Source organism: Antechinus flavipes, chromosome 4 (genome assembly GCF_016432865.1).
Source record: "Antechinus flavipes isolate AdamAnt ecotype Samford, QLD, Australia chromosome 4, AdamAnt_v2, whole genome shotgun sequence".
In the NCBI taxonomy this organism is placed as follows: Eukaryota; Metazoa; Chordata; class Mammalia; order Dasyuromorphia; family Dasyuridae; genus Antechinus; species Antechinus flavipes.
The window spans coordinates 241561060-241580716 of record NC_067401.1 but is presented as its reverse complement, the minus strand read 5'-3'; the positions used below and the strand labels follow the sequence as shown (position 1 = coordinate 241580716).

The window sequence follows — 19657 nt, the reverse complement described above, 5'->3', positions numbered from 1 at the left end:
TGAGATTTCCTACAATAGGAAAGTCAGGAAGAAGGGAGGGTTTGGGGGGAAAGATAAGTTCTGTTTTAGACATGTTGAGTTTAAGATGTCTATAGGACATACAATTTGAAATGTCCAAGAAGTACCTAGAGTTAGGAGATTGAAAGTCAAGAGACTGGAGAGAGGATGGGGTAGATAAATTGATCTGGAAATCATCTTGAATGGACATGAAAATTAAATTGGTAGAGATCAACAAAGATCACCAAAGAAATTACTATGGAGGGAGAATCAAGATTCTGGAAAGGAGATTGAGGAGTGATCAGACAGTTAGGAGAAACAGAAGAGAGCAGTGGTATTAAAACCTACAGAAAAGAATATCAAGGAAAAAAGGGGGATGATATTTGTACAGCAAATGAATTAAATTTTTTTTCATTGAATTATGAGGCAAGATTTTCAGTGGAGGAGGTTGAAGGGCAAAAGGAGAGGTTTAAAGAGAGACTTAATATTTGGAACAGATGCTGTGGAGAGTAGGATAATGAATTGAGACTGGAGAGGTGGCCTCGAAAATAACTGAGGGATAGCAAGAGTGGAGATTATATTAGGAGGCAGGGACAGGGTTAGGGGTCTCAGACATAAGGAAAGATGGAACTATAAAAAATTATGATCAGATAAAGGAATTTCAGGGTTCACAAATGTCAAGTGGGACATGTGATCAAATCAAAGATAAGACCATCTCTGTATAAAGATGAAGTTAATGAATAGGTGATGGGTAATGAGTAAATTAAAGAACCAGGAAGTTAAGTGTTTGAGGAAATAGCAATATATATATTGCAGTTCCTTAGTATGAGGGTAATAGAGAAGGCTGAGTCCATTGAGGGAAAAAAGGTAAATGCCTAAATGTATTAAATATTAATAATAGTTACTGGAATTTTAATTGGAGATAAATATGGATTGTTCTGGACCTCAGAGAAAAGTTTACTGAGTAAGGGTAGTAGACGGAAAGTCACAATGTGGCAAAAAGGAACAAAGATTATTCTGACTCTTTCATGTGTGTGTGCATGCACATGTATGTTCCTGCCCATAAAAGCTCAATGAATATTGAAAAGGGCGGCCAAAGATGCAGCAAATCAGAAATGAGGCAGCTCTGAGTTCAAGAAAATAGGAATGGAAAAGAAAAAGATTTAAATTGAAAACAAGTTTGTTAATTATGGAGTAGTCATTTTAGAGAGCACAGTGGAAGGGGTGGGTAGATTTAGAGTAGGTCATAGGATAAAGGTGGTTAGAGTTGAGGTGACATTGAAGGATAGAGTATCATGAAGGATTTCTATCATGAAAACTGGGAGTTCAGAATCACTCTTATCATCAGGGTATGATGGGAGCAGGCTAACCATTAAGGAATGAGTTCATGAATATTTTCAGTGGCTGGAGAGGTCTATTGGAGGAAGGTCACTGGATTGTTAACCTTGTGGCAAGTGATAATGTGTCCTATGGAGCCAATCAGCCAATGTTCCCTTCAGGCGCAAAGGTATAGCCTAGAGGAGTCAAAAGAGAAAGTAGGAACTGGTCATTTGAAGTAGGGCTAATTTAGAAACTGCATCCAAAGCACTGGAGAAGACCCCTTGGTGAAACAAAAGCCACATGTCCAGCCATAGCTGAATTGGACAACAGAAATGAAAACGTATCATAAGAAAGAAGGCAAAATTCCTAATTTTATTAGAATATGTACTCTAATTATACAAGAAATAGTTTGAAGGGGTTTTTTGTGTTTGTTTTAGTGAGGAGAGGAGAAGGGAATCAGGGGAAGGAAAAGGCTCCAAAGAATCTAAAGTTTTTAAAATACTTTTGATTTTATTAAACAAAGTACAAAAATGTTCTAAGATGTCTATATCTTTAAACATATTGACGACTGAACTGTCCTTTCATATGCAAGTCATATTTTTTTTACTTACATTCAGATCTGAACTTTCAATGTAATACTCGTTTCTTGACAATATATTAAAAAAAAAAAAAAAAAAAGGGAAAAAACCAAATCCAGAATTGTCTTTCCTTTGATGACTTCCAATGCCCTCACTGTTTAGCTTTGGCTGAGCTGAAAGGCAACAACTCCAAAAGTAAGTTGTTTCCTGGATTGTATATGCTTCCAAAAATCAATAAATGTTTCTTGTCCTTCCACGAGTTCTTGACATGTTTCTTTCTTCATCTTTTTTCTGTTTGTGCTGTTTATATCTTTCAGCCATTAATATAAGCTCATTTGGAATTTCCTGAAATTATTAAGTGCACTAGGTTATTAAAATTTTATTAAAAAATGCTTTCTAGCTAAAGCGCTACTCCACATTCTCAGCAGTAATTTGAGGGAAATTTGTAGATTGATGTTAATTAATGAGATTAAAAACACTAAAACTCTAATTACGTAGTAATAAATTTGCAGATCTCATCATGAAGTCTTAAAAAATTTTATTTACTCTCACATTTGCTAACACAACCAAAACATTTTTTTCATATTTCCTAACAAGGAAATATGTTTGTTAACAAACAAAATTTAAAAATTAAAAGGAATTAGGAAATACCAAATTAAATTTACTCACCTGGTTGGCTCTCTCCAAAATGTTGATTAATTCACCAGCTATTTTCCAATCATTCCTAGTTAGTAGGGTAATTGATTCCCCTGTATGCCTTTAAGAGAACAATCTCATGTAAGTAAACTCTTATCATGTTTTCTATCTAATATTGAAATAAGACACATTATTGATTTACTAGATTAGTATTTAATTAGTAATTAGCAGGTCATTCAGGTTAGTAACCAAGTTTGAAAATTTTCAGGACATAAAGTAGCAGAATGTTAGGCCTATTATAAAGTTATAGAAAAACAGGCAACTTATATGCAAGGAACCATTAAAAGATTTGCTTGTACAGGAGTAATGAAAAAGTGAAAAAGAATTAATTGCAAAAAGCATAACATTCTTACCCAGCTCTTCCAGTTCGTCCTACTCTATGGACATACTCCTCGAGGTTTCGAGGAAAATCAAAGTTAAAAACATGGGTGATATCTAAGACATCAAGACCTCGTGATGCCAAATCTGTAGCTATTAATATTCTTACTATTCCTAGAAAAATTGAAAAACCAAAAACAGGGATTTAATTTATAGATAGACATGTATATGTCCCCCTATATATTTATATGCAAATGAGGCTGTTCAATTTACTAATCACCAAGGGATACATTTTTCTGAGACCCAATCAACCCACTTTTTAGATGGATACTATTTTTTGTTGGTGTTTATACCTTGTCAATGGTATTTCCTGAGTCTAGAATTAGTTTAGAGGCAAAATAAATTTGAAGCATGATTCACTGGAATAGTAATCACTGTATAAACATACCTGTTTTAAACTCGTTCAGTGCTCGTTCACGATCACTTTGCTCCCGATTACCATGTAATGATTGTACAGGTAAACCCTTAATGCTCAGGTCACTGGATATATCATCAGCACTAAGAAAAAAATTGACAATTTAAAATGCAATCTAAACTAATAAATCACAGGAATTTCTAGCAATACTACCACCAACCTAAGAAGGTTGTATTTTATTAATGGCAGACTTCATGGTTAGATTTTGGCTTTTAGTGCCAAAAGAGACACAAATAAGATGAGTAAAAATTAATATTTCTGAGACAGGCAGACAAATGTGAGCACTATCTTACTCACATCAGTTTTCTTCCTACAAAAATAATTACTTTATCTTCAGGCTTCATTGAATCAATGAAGGAATGTATAAGAGCAGGCTTCTCTTGTTCTGTGGTTATGATTATTTTCTGCCTCACAGTATTTACAGCCTAAACCATTGAAGAAAAAAAAATTCAGATTTAGAAAAACAGGTGAAGATACAAATATTATCACTTCTATAAGTTAAATCTTTTAACCCTCATTCATCAAAAACATATTGCTATGAACAGTGTCATAATTTCCTTTAGAGCAATTTTTAAAAATTCCCATTGAAAAACACAATGTACATCTTATTTCTTGATTTCCTGAGTAGACCTTGATATATGTGAATTATGTCCCTCTTTTTCCTGAAACAGGGAACAACCACTGTATTATATTTTAAAAATTGGTCAAATTATGCCATTTTTAAAGCTGGCTAGTGAAGAAACACAAAAGTTAAGAGTGCCAAAGGTCTGAGGTGCGAAAGTTCTAATAAAAGGAAGAATGCCCAGTGAAATAGGATTACCTTAGACTATATGCCTACTGTCTTATGGTTGGAGCTTACCCAGATTTGTCCCTGTTTAAATGTGTCCTTGTTTAAATATTTTTCTAACAGCAGGTCAATTATAGGACCTCATTTTCTATATAGGATATGGAATCTATAACTATTTTCATTGACTTGACACATAAGCTTCCTTATACCCACTCAAAAGAAGTGACACAAATCTCAAGTTTAAAAAGCTTACCGCAAGATCCAGAGTTCCAACATAAACAATCATTGGATCATTCAAATATTTTTGTGAAAGGCGACGTACAGCATCAGGCCAAGTAGCACTGGATGTAAAAAAAAAAATACATGGAAAAATGTTATGTTTCTAGGTATTGGCATCAAACAAAATATGTGACAGTGTAAGTCATATGTACTAGGAGAAAGAACCAAGAAACTAAGATGAGCCCTATTCTTACGAAATTTCTAATCTAGTAAGATAAAAATAGGAAGTGATCTTCCTTTCTTTCAATGTTTGGGGATGAGGCAAGAGGTAATTAGGGAAGTTTTCATGAAGACAGTATTTGATTTGGATCATAAAAGGAAGGATATGATTTTATCAGTTAAGTAAAGGAATTTAGCTGTATTATATTGAGTAGTTATATCGTATAAGAATAGCTGAAAGTTTATTTCATTTAAGAAAGAAAGGATTTAAAGTCAGGCTGACACCAAGTGTTTAATATTTAGGTGAGCAACAATCGACTAGTTTGAAAAAGCAAAGACAATTACTTTTTCTCATATGGAAGATTAATTTGAGATGGATGGTTTAGGATTAGGTAAAAGTGCTGCTGTGTGGGTCTGAATCTTAAGTCAGACACATATTAGCTATGTGACCTTGGATAAATCATTTAATCCCCAAGTCTCAGTTTCCTCATCTGTAAAATGAGAATACAGAAGCACCTATCCAAAAAGATTAATGTGAAGTTTAAGTGAAATAATGTACTCCCCTCCCCGCCCTCCCATAAATGATGACAATAGGGAGGAGAGATTTGGTTATAGAACATAAGAGTGTTAAGAGATGAAGGTAAAAGACAGTGGCATAAGTGAATGATAATGCCACTGATGAAGTATCAGAAAGAACTTTTTTCCCCCACAATGAAGGGCAAAGAAGAGCTATAACTTGAGAGATTTTACGCTTCAGGTCAAAGAGAAATCAATAGAAAATGAAAAGAATTTACAGTTAATCAAAAATCTGGTTTCATTATATAACTATTACTAGATTTAGCATTCACTTTATTTTTATTATTCAAGGGAATAATTTAAGATTTTATGAAGTAGTCTTCATAGTACATTAGGAAATTGTCAAAATCAGAAAAGACCTACATATTCCATTAATTCTATTTTACAAATGGAAATGTCATTTACATACCTGGTCATAATAGTTTGTCTATCTGGCCGAACATCTAATAAAATCTTCATTATTTGAGGTTCAAACCCCATGTCTAACATTTTATCAGCCTCATCTAGAACCTGTAAAGAATTGGAAATGCTATTTTAAACAATTCTTTTAGATCCTATTTTTCCCCAAAGCCCAACCTAAAAGCAAAATAACTACTCATTTAAGACATTGGTTCTTAATCTCTGTTTCATGGACCCCGTTGGCAATTCTGAAGAAGGATATGGATCTTTTTTCAGAATGATGTTTATTGCCTATATTCATAATTAAAAGAAGTGCAACATTTCAGTTACAGATTAGTGAAAGTAATGATGTAATTTCTTTTCTCATTCAAACTTGTGATCCACCTGATAATTTATCCATATACTCCAGGCTTAGAACCTCACAAGAGTTCTACTACTTCATGTAATACACAATAAAATCTCCTTTGGGCTTTTAGGAATTTGATTTTGTAATTCTCTTAATTTCTATTACAATAAGTACTTCACTTGAGATGAAATGAGTGGTTATTGATTACATTAAAATAACATTTTGATTAAATTACAAAATTCAAAATGATTGGGGAAGATAATTTTTTTTTTTCATTCCTCTACCTCCTGCCCCTCCTGTGAAATAAGCTTACCAAATATGTGATGCTATTCAGGTTGATGAATTCATTCATTTGAAGATCATTGAGTCTACCAGGAGTAGCAATGACAATATCTACACCCTTAGTAACATGTTCAATCTGACCTCTTCTGTCTCCACCACCATATATACAAATGCTGCCAAAAGTTCCACAAGGTTTAGTTACAAAAAATCTTCCCAATAATCATGGTAAATGTCCAGTAAACAGAAATAATATTAAAATATAAAAAGCAATAGAAATTACCTTTTAATTCCTTTGTAGGTATATTTTTTACATTCACTTTCTACTTGTAAAGCCAATTCTCTCGTTGGTGTCAACACAAGCATTCCAGGACCATCCCTTTTCTCCATGGTTCTTTAAAGTGTAGATAGGGAAGTATTAGTTATACTCAAGGGGCAAAGATTTTATGTGCTAAGAGCAGGCTAAAATTCATAATTGTTTTTAATAAAGAAAGGGGTTTTAGCAATCAGCAAGGGGGAAGACACGTTCCCTAGCTATAATCAGGAGAGAAATACCATTAAGGGTGATAGTTGAAGATGTGAAAATGATAGATTATCAGATATAAGAAGAAAGGGAGGAAAAGTATAAGGAGAAATCTTGAAGAAAGTGCATAATTTAAAACTGCAATGTGATAGCAAATGTTAACCAAATGTTAGGGTTATAGATGATGGATATATGAGAAAATATTTTGCTTTTCCAGTAATCTTTTACCAAAACATTCCAATTATTAGCTCAAATAGGAAATAACATACATACTCAATAAAGGCATAGAAATCTATCTTACCCTGAAGGAAAGTAAGAGGAAAATGGGATATAGGAAGGGGGAGGGTGACAAATGAGAGGGCATATTGGGGGAGGGAGTGGTCAGTAGCAAAACACTTTTGAAGCGGGATGGGGTAAAAGGAGAGAATGGGGGGGGGGGGGGTAATACAATTAGCAATAGTAATTGTAAAAAAAAAAAAATTTGAAGCAAGTTTCTCTGATAAGGTCTCATTTTTCAAAGGAAATTGAATCAAATTTATAAAAAATAAAAGCCATGCCTCAATTGATAATTGATCAAAAGATATGATCTGTACCCCAAAAGCTGTAAATTCATGCATATCCTTTGACCTAACAACACTACTACTAGGCATGAATACCAAGAGATTTGAGGAAAAAACAAAACCAAAGGAAAAAAAAAAAAGGAAAATGACCAATATTCATAGCAGCTCTCTTCTCAAGGCAAAAAAAATAAATAAATAAATAAAAAATTGGAGATTGAGGGGATGCCCATCAATTGAGAAATGGCTCAATAAACTGTGGTATATGTTGGTAAAGGCATATTAGTGTTCTCTGGGAATTGATGAGCAGGAAGCTCTCAGGGAAAAAAAAAAAAAACACTTGAAAAGTCTTCCATGAACAAAGTGAAATATATTGTATACGAAGTAACAACGTTCTAGGATGACCAGCTGTAAATGACTTTTGCTGTTCTCACTAGTATAATGTAGTGTTCTCTATAAAATGTAATGTTCTCTGTTGAGGTTTTCTTGTGGTCTTTGGAAGCAGCCTTCCTTTTAGTTCAGTAATCACAAGTGCACTAGATGTTAAAGTCCAAATTCTTTATTGTCTCCTTCAAAGTCCTATTTCCTTCACTTTGGGATTGACTAGTTTTCTTAGAGGCCTATCTCTCTCCTTGTTCCAAGAGCTTGAATTCCTGCCTCTTTCTCTGAATCTTTCTGAATCCAAAGATTTGTGCTTCAGCCTGCAGCCACCACAAAGGTGGACAATGAAATGAATCTGTCTCAGCCTCCAAGAGCTTCTAATGTGCTTTTCTCTTTCTTATCCTCCACAATGAGTATACACCAATCATTATATCACTAGGAAACTATTATTTGTTGTAGGATTAAATTAATGCTAAACTAGATTTAACCATTGTCTCCTCAATTCCATTTAGTACCTTATTTTAAGTTCTGGCCCATAACATCTCCTTGTAGGAGTAAATCAATCATACTGAAACATGCTAAATTAGATAACTATTGTCTCTATCAATTCCACTGATTTAGTACCTTGTAAGAATCCTCTGTTTCAAGTTCAGAGTTCTGGCCCCTAACAGTATATTCCATAACTACTCTGAAGGATTTATGATGAAAAATCCTATCTATACCCATAGAAGAAACTGTATCTGAATATATACTGAAGCATTCTCTCTTTTAAATTTAATTTTTTTCTCAAGGGTTTTTATTTTTATTAGGGTGGGAGATCTATGTTTTCTTTCACAATTTGACTTTTATGGAAATGTTTTGCATAACTTCACATGTGGTTTCTTAATTGTGGGTGGGGATAAGGGAGAGAATCTAGAACTCCAAAATCTTAAAAACAAATGTAAAAAGAAATGTTTTGAATGTAAATGGAGAACAATATTAAATAAAGTACAAAACAAATATTTCAATTATTTACCTAATTACTTCTGTAGAGTCTCAAATTTTCTAGCTACAAACGCCTTAAATTATACCTGGCTGGAAAGATTGCAAGTGTACCTTAAGACTTGACTTTAGATTAATTCACTAATTATGAAAGCTTAGTCCTATCTTTAAAAAACCATCTCCAACAAAAAACCCCTATCACATTCTTTTTTTTTTTTTTTTTGCTGAGGCAATCGGGGTTAAGTGACTTGCCCAGGGTCACACAGCCAGGAAGTGTTAAGTATCTGAGGCCAGACTTGAACTCAGGTCCTCCTGACTTCAGGCCCAGTGCTCTATCCACGGCGCCACCTAGCTGCCCCTATCACATTCTTAAAACATAAAAAGAAGAATTCTTACCGTGGCTGTAAATCAAGATGAATAAATCCTGGCATTAAATAGGCTAAAGTCTTTCCTGTGCCAGTTTGGGCAATACCAATTAGATCAATTCCTTTTAATATTATTGGCCATGCTTGTGACTGAAAAAAATGACAAGCATTAAAACCAAATTACAGTTTTTAATGTGATTTCCCCACTACAACTATCTTCTCCCGCCTCCAAATATTATACCTAATCAATATATTGAGCTGTATGTAGTATACCTGGATAGGTGTAGGTCTTGTAAAACCTACTTTCTTTATATTAGCCATAACATCAGGATAATGATCAAATGCATCTTCAAATGTACATACTGGATTGGGAATTATACGTTTTTCATTTTCTCTTAAGTCATCACACATTATATTATTGTTTTCTTCCCTTTACAGGAAAAAGAGAAAGATTAATAGCACAGTCCCTTTAGAATTCACTAATCTGGTGTAGGAATAAGTATTGACCCATTCTTCTCTTATGTTTAAAGATTATACACCATCAAGAAAACTTACATATTCAAATATAAATGAGTTTAAAAGAGAGATTGCATATAGAATCATAAATTCCTATCTTCTTTGACAAAGATTAAAAGAGAGTATAACAGGACCAATGAAAATTGTGTTTACAAATAATGATATATTTTAAAGAAAGCTGTATCTGCAAAGATGTTATAATTTTGACAGATATTTTAAAAATGCATATAATGGATACTATAAGATTTTCACTCCCAATTACTCTAAGGTAGATCTGAGAAGTTCTTATTAGCCTATGTGATAATTATCACTTTATTCTCAGGCTGACAGTTTTAATTATTGTAAAGGTGGGATTATGCCACATTTTCCAGTTCAATTTGCTGGCATTTGATTTCCCTGATACATTTAAAGCAACTACAAACAACCAGTGAGTTTACTCAAAGTACTTCCATATATAAAATTTACTTACCTCCACTTATCTACTTGTGTTTGTGACATTAATTTTGTTTTTGAAGATTCTATGTAGAAATCTTTCTTAATTGGGGGAAGACCTTGGTGGGAGGAAAAAAAAAAGTACTCCATTAGTCAAAGTATTTGGGAATTCTAATTAGAATTAAGATATATATATAAATATAAGTGCCTAAATATGTAGAAGATTACCACAGCTTCAACTGGATATCAAGCTCAGTAAAGGAAAGTAAATCCCTTCAGTGTGACGTTTTCAATCATTTTATAATTTGACTCAATTATAGTTATCATACTTTGCAAAAGTATTGATTCATAATAATCATGGAATCAGAATGGATCAGAGAAATTAACTAATGTAACAGTCAATCCTGCCTTGCTTAGCAACTACTTCTCTACCAACCATGTCAAATGGTCATCTAGTCTCTACTTGACACTGAATAATTCCAAGGTATCTACTTTGAGAATGCTTTGTTTAAAAGATTGTTAATTTTCCTCTGATCCTCTGGAGTTTAGAATAATTATTTCATATAACAACTCTTTAAATATCTGAAGAACTCAGTAAACCTTCTCTTCTGTAGTTCTTTCAATGTTCCCATGACATGGCTCCTAATCCATTCGTTATTCTTGTTACTTTACCTTTTTTTTTTCTTTTTTTTTTTTAGATTTCTCATTTTTTAATTAAATTATTTTGGTTACATTTTAATTTCAAATTATCTGTCTCCCTCTCAATCCCACACTAGAGAAAGCTACCACTTGACACAAAAAAATTTATAAATAAATGTAAAACCATAACATGCAAACTTCTGTTTATCAGCTCTTTCTATGGAAATGGATAGCCTCTTCCTTCACAGGTCCTTTATAATTGACTTGAACATTTATAGTACTCAGAATAACTTGGTTGTTTACAATTATTCTTTGAACAGTATTGCTGTTACTGCATATAATGTCCTCTTGGTTCTGCTCACTTCACTTTTCATTATTTTATGCAAGTCTTTCTATGTTTTTCTAAAATTCACCAGCTTATCACTCCTTACAGCACAGCAGTATTCCATTATAATGATATACATGTTCAGGCATTCCTAATTGATGAGTATCCCCTCAATTTCCAGTTCTATGCCACACAAAGAAAGCTGCTACAAATATTTTAGGACATATATATATATAAAGTTTTCCTTTCCCCCTAGATCATTATGAAAAACAGAGGTAATATTGATATTGTTGGGTCAAGAGGGTATACAGAGTTTTATAACTCTCTGGGCATAATACCAGATTGCTTTCTAAAATGGTTGTGATCAGTTCAAAGTTCCAAAAATAGTTTAATGTTCCAATTTTTCCACATCATCTCCAAAATTTATCATTTTCCCCTACTATCATTTTAGCCTAATAGATGTGAGATGGTAATTCAAAGTTGTTTTAATTTGCATTTCTCTACTCAATAATAATTTAGAACATTTTTTCATACAATATATATAGTTTTGATTTCATTATGGGAAAACCACTTATTCATATACTTTAACCATTTACCAATTTGGGGATGACTAATATTCTTAAAAATTGACAAATTTCCTACATATTTGAGATATGAGACCTTTATCTGAGAAACTGCCTATAAAATTCCACCTCTTCCAAACCTTTTTCTTTCCTTCTAATCTTGGCTAAACTGATTTTATTTGTACAAAACCTTTTTAACTGAATGTAATTAAAGTCATCCATTTTACATCTCACAGTGCTCTCTATCTGCTGTTTATTAATAAATTCTTCTATATATAAGTCTGATAGGCAATATGTTTTATATTCTTCTAATTTACTTATGATATCTCCTTTTATATTTATGTCTTATATCTATTTTGATATCATTTTGATATGCGTTTTAATATATTGGTCTACACCCATTTCTGCCAAATTGCTTTCCAATTTTTACCAAATAATATAGTCTAATCCCAAAAGTTTAAATTTGTCAGATACAAAGTTATGATTAATCAGTGTGTATTGCATGTCTGCTCTGTTCTACTGATCCTCCTTTCTATATCTTAGTTATTAGTATCAGATAGTTTTGATAGTTACTGCTTTACAAAATAATATAAGATCTGGTATCGCTAAACTTCCTTCCTTTACAATTTTTTCCACCCAAATCCTTTTGATATTCTTGACCTTTTGTTTCTCCAAGTAGATTACTGTCTTTCTAGCTCAATAAAGTAATTTTTGGTAGTTTAATTGGGATGGCATTGAATAACTAGATTAGTTTAAGGAGAATTGTCATTTTTATTATATTAGCTTATCTTACCTTTTCAAATTCAGATCCCAGAACCAATCCAAAGAAGATAGGGCAGTTTCTTCCTTATCTAGACTCTATTAATATGACCTCAGACTGAGAGGTCCAGTAAATATTGAATAGAAAACCTGCCAGGAGCTGAGGAAAAACTATATACAGAGTGGACCTAGCTGTGAAAAACACAATCTCCCAGTGTCTTAGGCAGCTAACACTATAAATCAGAATGTAAATGTAAGACCTGCTTTGGTAACAAGAATTCTTTACACCAATTAAATCACAGGTCTGCATTTCCAAAGTTCTCTTCTTAAATTTATATACTATTAGTCACTACCTGAATTACTAACATACAAATATACACACACTCACATATGCATGCATGCCCATAAACTATTTATAAAAAAGAATTAGAGAAAGTCACAGTAGTCCTATCACATAATAGTCAGCTATTGACTGCCTTATCCTTTAGTAAGCAACTTGTACAAAGAATTAAAATAAGATCATGTCCTATAAAACTGTTTCTATTCCTTATTCAATAGAGAGTTCTTCAATAATGGTAAAAGAAGCATATTTTACCAGAATTATTATTTGCATTTAAGACAAAAATCACAAGGAATGTTTGTTGTACTAACCGTCCCATTTTGTTTTAATGTAGTGGAGATGGTCCTGTTTAATAGCCTCCCAATCAATTACTGGAACTTTTTTCTCTGGGCCATTTTCATTACAGGATGATTTCAGAGGGTTTCCTTCAGGATGCAGAGATGTTAAGGCAAAGTCATCAGAAGTTTAAAAAAATTGTTTTGTAACAATTTCTGCTTTCATAAACATTGTCTTCAATTTACTAATAAAGAGAAAACTATTCAATATAAATTACATTTACTAGTTCAATATAAAGTGTTAATGATGATTTCTAAGATAAATTTTTTAATGTAAAAAGTAGGTAATGTGGAAAGAATAACAAACATTCTTCAAGGTTGAGTTTGGCGGGTGCTGAGAAAGGGAATTTTAGATTAAGTGATTTGCCTGGGGTCATACAGCTAGTAAGAGTCTGAGGCTGGACTTGACCTCAGGTCTTTCTGACTCCAGGGATATTCTCTATTCATTACATCACCTAGCTACCCTGCCATAGTTTGTTTTCTCTCTGACAAGTGAGAAGAGCACTTACTGATTATAATTCTTACCTTTCAGGGGTATAAGAAAAGCACTTTATACACCTTAAAATCACTATATAAATGTGAATTAGACAATATCATCTTTTATCACTCTAATGGAACTAAGGGACAACTCTTTTAAATTAGTGTAATTAAATTTGTTATTCTCATGTTAAACATACATGTCTAACAAACTTAAGCTTTTTTTTAATCAACTAATTTTGTGTACCTCATTTCTCTCATCTAAACAATAGTCTGGTAACTGTACATATCTGATTCTGAGAATAATTTGGTATATGTGAAAACCCTTAAAAAAAATAACAGGAACTCCTATTTCTATAGAATTTTAAAGATGCTAAATATGCCCGTAAGAACCCAGTGAGATGGACTGTACAAATAATACAGTAACTATTATATTTGTCATGAGGTCATAGCTATAGAACTTTAGAGGTCAACAAGATCATCCAATTCTAAAGGAACTAAGGTTCAAGGTGACTAGCCTCAGGTCACATAGGTGATAAGATCACAGGCAGGATATGAACCTAGGAAATAATAACAGAACATATTTCTGCTTTTCTATCTTCCTGAACCCTAAAGCAATACTATGTATCAAAGACTTAATGCTTATTAAAAACATGATTAAGTTTGTACAAAAATAGATTATATTCATATGACTTTACAACTTTATATATCATATAAATGTAATGGTGCTTTATTTTGCTGGTCATTAACATGATTAAGTCTGTTCAGATCAAAATTTGGGGAGTAGTTGTGGATATAATTACAAAGTTACAAATGTCATGTTTTTTACGACAGCCAACATAATTTCAACTAAGGAAGTTGGATGACTCAGACTCCTGAGTCTGTAGTCAGGAAGACGTTAGTTCAAATTTGACCACAGACATTTACTAGCTTTGTGACTATGGGCAGATTATACTCAGTCTCAATTTTCTCAACTGTAAAATGGAGACAACAGCACCAATCTCAAGGGTTATTATGAGGATCTTAATATTTAATAGTAAGTTAATTAGGTTAATATTTAAGTACCCTTAGCACAATGCCTGACATACAGTAGGGCATTCAATAAATGCTTCATCCCTAAGTATAATACTAAAGCAAGGGACAGACTAAAGAAACTGGGAAAATCTCTGGAAGATTAGCGATTCATTGAATTTATTAGAGAAGGAGTATTGGGGAAAAGAGTAAATGTTATAGCTATTAACGTCAGTAACTGTTGAAAATTTACTTAATGGCTTTTTTTTTTTTCCTAAATAAAGAATCCTGTAGAGCAGTTATTTTACATAGATTTGTAATACACAATTAACTTACCAGTTTTTGTGTCTTCTTTAGAATACTTTTCTATTTTTTTTACTATTTCCTCTATCATTAACTTAGCTGATTTCTGGTTCTCCTTGTTGCCGTATATTCTGGTTTCTGACTCTAGATCCCCCTTTATTATCTAAAAATATGGAAAGACAGCAATAATCATAATCTTCTTATGCCCATAAATGTCCAAATTCAGAATGGTAAAAAAAAATTTAAGTAAATATAATAAAGGTTTTAGTGGACCAGGATTATCACGTTTCAGAAGCCCTCTTGGCTCATATCCTGGATTCATCTTCTAATTTCTAATAGTTAAACAAGATAGTTACTTAAGATGGACCTAGAATAAGGTCTGTATCATCTAATAAAGTAAATATTAATAGAACTTTTCCATGAAAGTAGAATTTTTTAAGTGCTTCAGAATAATATAATGATCAATTAAAATGAGAATATCATTTCAGTTGACAAGGCAATAACAAAAAGATATTGATGAAAGCTTTTTAGAAGGCCTCCCCCTATCTTTTAAGATAGGTAAAGGGAAGAGATCATGTACCACAGAGGCAGAGCACCTGACTAGCCATATAAGTTTAAATTTTTTTAATTAGTATTTTCTGTTTCTGAATCACCACAGCATCCCCCATGTATGACATCCTTTTCCTCTCCCCAAACTGTTCCATATTACAAACCATATTTTTTTTCAAGAGGAAAACAAAAGACAGTTCAAATGAAAAATCCCATCAAGAAAATCTGAAAATATATGTAACACTTTGGACCTTGCACTTCCATAAAGGCATAGGATGGGAACATCTTTTCATATTGATTCATCTGGGTACTATTTAGTCTTTATAATTCTGTCACATTTACTTTTTTGGGGGAGTATTGTTATGGTCTTTTTATTTACATTGTTGTAGTTACTGTATATATTAGTCTCTTTATCCTTCCTCATTTCACTCTGCATCAATTAATTTAGCTTTTTCCAGCTTTTATCACCTAACTCACTTCTTATAGTACAGTAATGTTGCATTACAGTTATGTGCCACAATTTGTTTAACCATTCCCCAGCTGATAGGCATTTACTTTGTTTTCAATTCTTAGCTATCACAAAAAGTTCTGCTATAAATATTTTGGGGTATGGGGGATTTTTTTCCCTTACTAATTCCTTGGGGTCTAAGTCTATTACAAGAGTCTCTGGGACATTTTAGTCACTTTATTTGCATAATTTCAAATTGTTTTCCAAAATGGCTATACCATTTGAAAGACAATGTCTGTGCCTTTTTACAAGCCCTCCAACAATGATAAATTTTGCCAGTTTGCAGAATATGAGGTGATTTTGATTTACAGTTCTCTTATTGTTACTGATTTGGAGAGTATTTTCATGTGGTTGCCATATGATCTTAGACAACCTTTCAAGTTTCACCTATAAATCAAGTTGAATTTCTGCTTCACAGGCGTAGTGAAGAACACAATGAAATACTATCTGTGCAGGCAATTTGATGCTTACACTACCATAAAAATGCAAAGAATTACATGACAAATGATTAAAAGTAGCAAAGCTACTAAAGTAGAATTGGAGGTTGCCAGTCTGCACTTTTAAAATTCATCAGCAACTTTATGCCGATTCCTTTTGTAGGCTCATACTTCAAATAGCTATGATGATTAGATTTTCTGAAATCCCAAATTCCAGAACTTTCATTTCTAGATTATCAAAATTAACATTTACCTGAATTTTAGAACCTGTTGATTCTTGAATTTCCTTTATTTTTGCTCCACCCCGACCTGTTAAAACATTTATAAATTATACAAAATAAGAATAAGATTTGGACAGTTTGTTGGGCTAATTATATAAGGTATATAAGATTATTAGGTTAAATTCTAGGAACTCTCTACTTTCTACTTTCTCCTTCCTCTGCCATCACTTATACCTAAAGTATATTTGGGGAGACCCAAATATTTTTTTTTTTTTTTTTTTTTTTGAGAATGAACAAACATTTCTCTGATATCTCAAAATATGACCTGGTGAAATAAAGATCAAACTTCTATTTGTGGAATTGGGGGCTATTTTACTTGGCTTTCATATTGCATTTATTTTTTTCCTTCCCAGTCCTGAAAAATAATTTTAGTAAAGGTTGAGGGTTTTTTTTTAAATTTTTTTTTTTTTTTTTGCCTAAACAGTGCCTTCCTCAGAAATTAGGTTTAATACAAGCTTGCTGGATTGGATTGGTAAAGGGATTACATTACTCTTTTGGAATAGTTTAAAAGGTTATAGATTATAACTAATCTATAACTAAAAGATAATAAACTATCACCTCCTAAAAAAGCTAATCAAATCTGAACGTAGATTTTTTTGGTAATGGATTTTGGTTTTTTTGCTTCCCCATTGCGGGAAGAGAGAGAGATAGGAGAAAAGCCGATTTTTATTAATTAAGAGTTTGTTTTATCTAGTTTGTCTTTCTCTCTTTAAGAGAAATCAAGATTAGATGTTTATATGACTTGCTTAAAGTCACAACTGTAGTAAGGAAATGAGCTGGGACTTGGAATCAGTTCTTTTTGATCATAACAAATCTTCCCTCTACTTTTTGTTATTTTGTCTAAAACTGAACAATTCCTTTTAAAGGCTTGCAAGTTTAGTCTTTAGGTTTAAAATATAAAAACCCTAGGGAAGGATAAACATCCTAATCTGTTAACAGCCAACATCTTCTGAATATAAACATAAAAATATGACAACTTTGGGGGTAAACCTGGATTGGACTAGGGAAGGCACTCTTCTGACTAGAGGAACAAGTAAAGGTTTAAGCTTAAAGTGTATTGACAAGGGAGACCCTAAGAGTGCCACGCTTAAAAGTTTATTTAACAATAGCTAGTAAGGGTGCCATGCTTAAAGTTTACAGACAATATGGGCGGTAGGGGTCCAATCTCAAAGTTTACAATCCGTTTTTTAGAAAGAACTCGGGTCTCTTCTTTATCCAGGTTAGGCATCTATCTTCTTCCGCCACTTGCTACCCTACAGCGGCCCCCAAGAAAGCTGGGTTGAGAGTGGGGGAGGAGCAGAACAGGGGATGATTTGGAGTTGGGACAATCCTAAAGGAAGCTGGGGACCCCGGCTCAGGAAAGGGATCAAAGGGAGCCCAGGTTCATAAGCCAATAGAGGGAAGGCAGGGAGGCCCCACCCAATGCGAGCTCTGCTATTCATCAAGTAAAGGATTTATTAAGCTCAAGCATAAAATCCTATATCGATTCCATTCCAATCCACTAGCACGTTTTAACCTTCGGGGCAGGTATTTTACTCTCGAGTGTCCAGAGTCAAACCCTCCCAGCCGGGTTCCTCCGGCCGGCCTGGACTCTGCAAAGGCCAAGAAGACGACCCTGCCCTCCCGAGGCCCCGGGATGCTCCCCACCTGCCCCTTACCTATGACCGCCCCGACGACGGAGCTATCGAGTTTAAAACAGAGCGGCGTTTCCCGGTAGCAGGAGCCTCGGGCCCGGTACTCAAGGGTTCCGGAGGGCCCTCGGGAGCCTCCGCGGGAGCTACCGCCACCTCCCCGCCCCCTTGCACTGCCGCCCGCCGCCCGAGGGGGCGCTGTGGGCGTTTTCTTGTCAGGGGCTGGGCCGCGAGAGGCGGCGCTGGGGTTGCGAGAGGCGCTGTTGCTGTAAGTTTCTTTGGTGGACATTGCGGGAGTTGGGGTGGGATTGGGGGATGGCAGGATAAGCGAGAAGGTGTTAGTTAGAGGGGAAGGCGTCTGGTTTCTCCTGTGGTCGATGGTAGGAGCCTCCCCAGAGGCAGAAGAGCCGGGAGGAACCGAAGCTCTGTCCAGCAGTGAACTGGGCCCTGCCTTTCCGACACGAGGCCCGCGTTTACATACCCGAGACCTGCCTCCGCCCCTCTGAGGCCTGGTCACTGCCTGAGGAAACGATTGGCTGGCGGTTGAAGAGGGGCGGAGCCTCTGGGATACGGCCAATCCGCTCTCTTGAAGACCTTGGAGTCCTCGAAAAGCTGTCCCCTAAGAGGTGGGGCAGGCGCATTAGGAATTGTACGTCCTTTGCAGTTAGAGTTCAAACCTATGTATCTAGAACTAGATAATGATAATTAAAGAGGCCCCGTAAGATATGGGAATGCAAGATTTTTTTTTTTTAACAGATTTTTGTGTTTGTTTTACAAAGGGAAACTGAAACTCGGAGTATAAATGGTGTGTCTGTTTTCTCCAAAATCACAGTTCCGTCTCAATGGACTCTTCAACAAATCCTCTATTCCCTTTTAACCTTAGGCTTTCCTCACCTATTTCAGGAAAGGGATCTAAGCACCTGAGACTCAAGTATTATTTACAAAAAATGGATAGCAACTAAAAAGAATAGAATATGTACTTGGCTTGGGGTGAGAGTCTCAGATTTCTTAATAATATTGATGATACGTTTGTATTATGTCACTCTTAGGGGCACATCTCTTGAGTACAATGTAAATATTTCTATTAGGTGCACCTTTTGGTGCACTACAAGGCTCAACAGAGGACATGTAGCAAATACTGGTCTTAACAGGGACTGACACTGAAATGATTGGCTAATTCTCATTCTTTGAACTGCATTTTAAGACAAGGATGAGGTCCTTAGATGCAGCTATATGTGTAAGTTCTTTTTACTTTCAGTTATTTTAATTATTCATTTATCTTTGTGTAATCTGAGGAGGCAAGAAAGTGTTGCAAATGAAATAATGTGGAGCATTAGGTGACAAGAAGCTTGGGTTCTTTTAACTCCATGATTGTGGGAAAGTCATTAACTTCTTGTGGGACTTAATTTCCTCCACGTTGGGAAAGTTTAATTACCTGATTTCCAGCCTTGCTTCACGACCACAATATAAAACACAATATTAGACAAACTTTTCCGCTCTTAATTGGTCTATATATAGTCCTAATTAGAGGGGAA

The 19657-nt window shown here is 34.2% G+C and overlaps 1 protein-coding gene across 1 annotated transcript; it reads right to left on the bottom strand.

The window, feature by feature from the left end:
• Positions 1 to 1187: 1187 nt before the first annotated feature.
• Positions 1188 to 18832, bottom strand: DDX43 (DEAD-box helicase 43). Its single transcript, XM_051997267.1, has 16 exons — positions 18150 to 18832; positions 16464 to 16519; positions 14750 to 14879; positions 12902 to 13015; positions 10002 to 10083; positions 9290 to 9446; positions 9048 to 9166; positions 6493 to 6603; positions 6244 to 6385; positions 5595 to 5695; positions 4425 to 4512; positions 3682 to 3809; positions 3358 to 3467; positions 2945 to 3083; positions 2565 to 2652; positions 1188 to 2240 (listed from the first exon to the last, which is right to left on the bottom strand). Exons 1-16 carry the CDS (start codon positions 18409 to 18411, stop codon positions 2127 to 2129), a joined length of 1941 nt encoding a protein of 646 aa, XP_051853227.1. The 5' UTR covers positions 18412 to 18832; the 3' UTR covers positions 1188 to 2126.
• Positions 18833 to 19657: the final 825 nt, after the last annotated feature.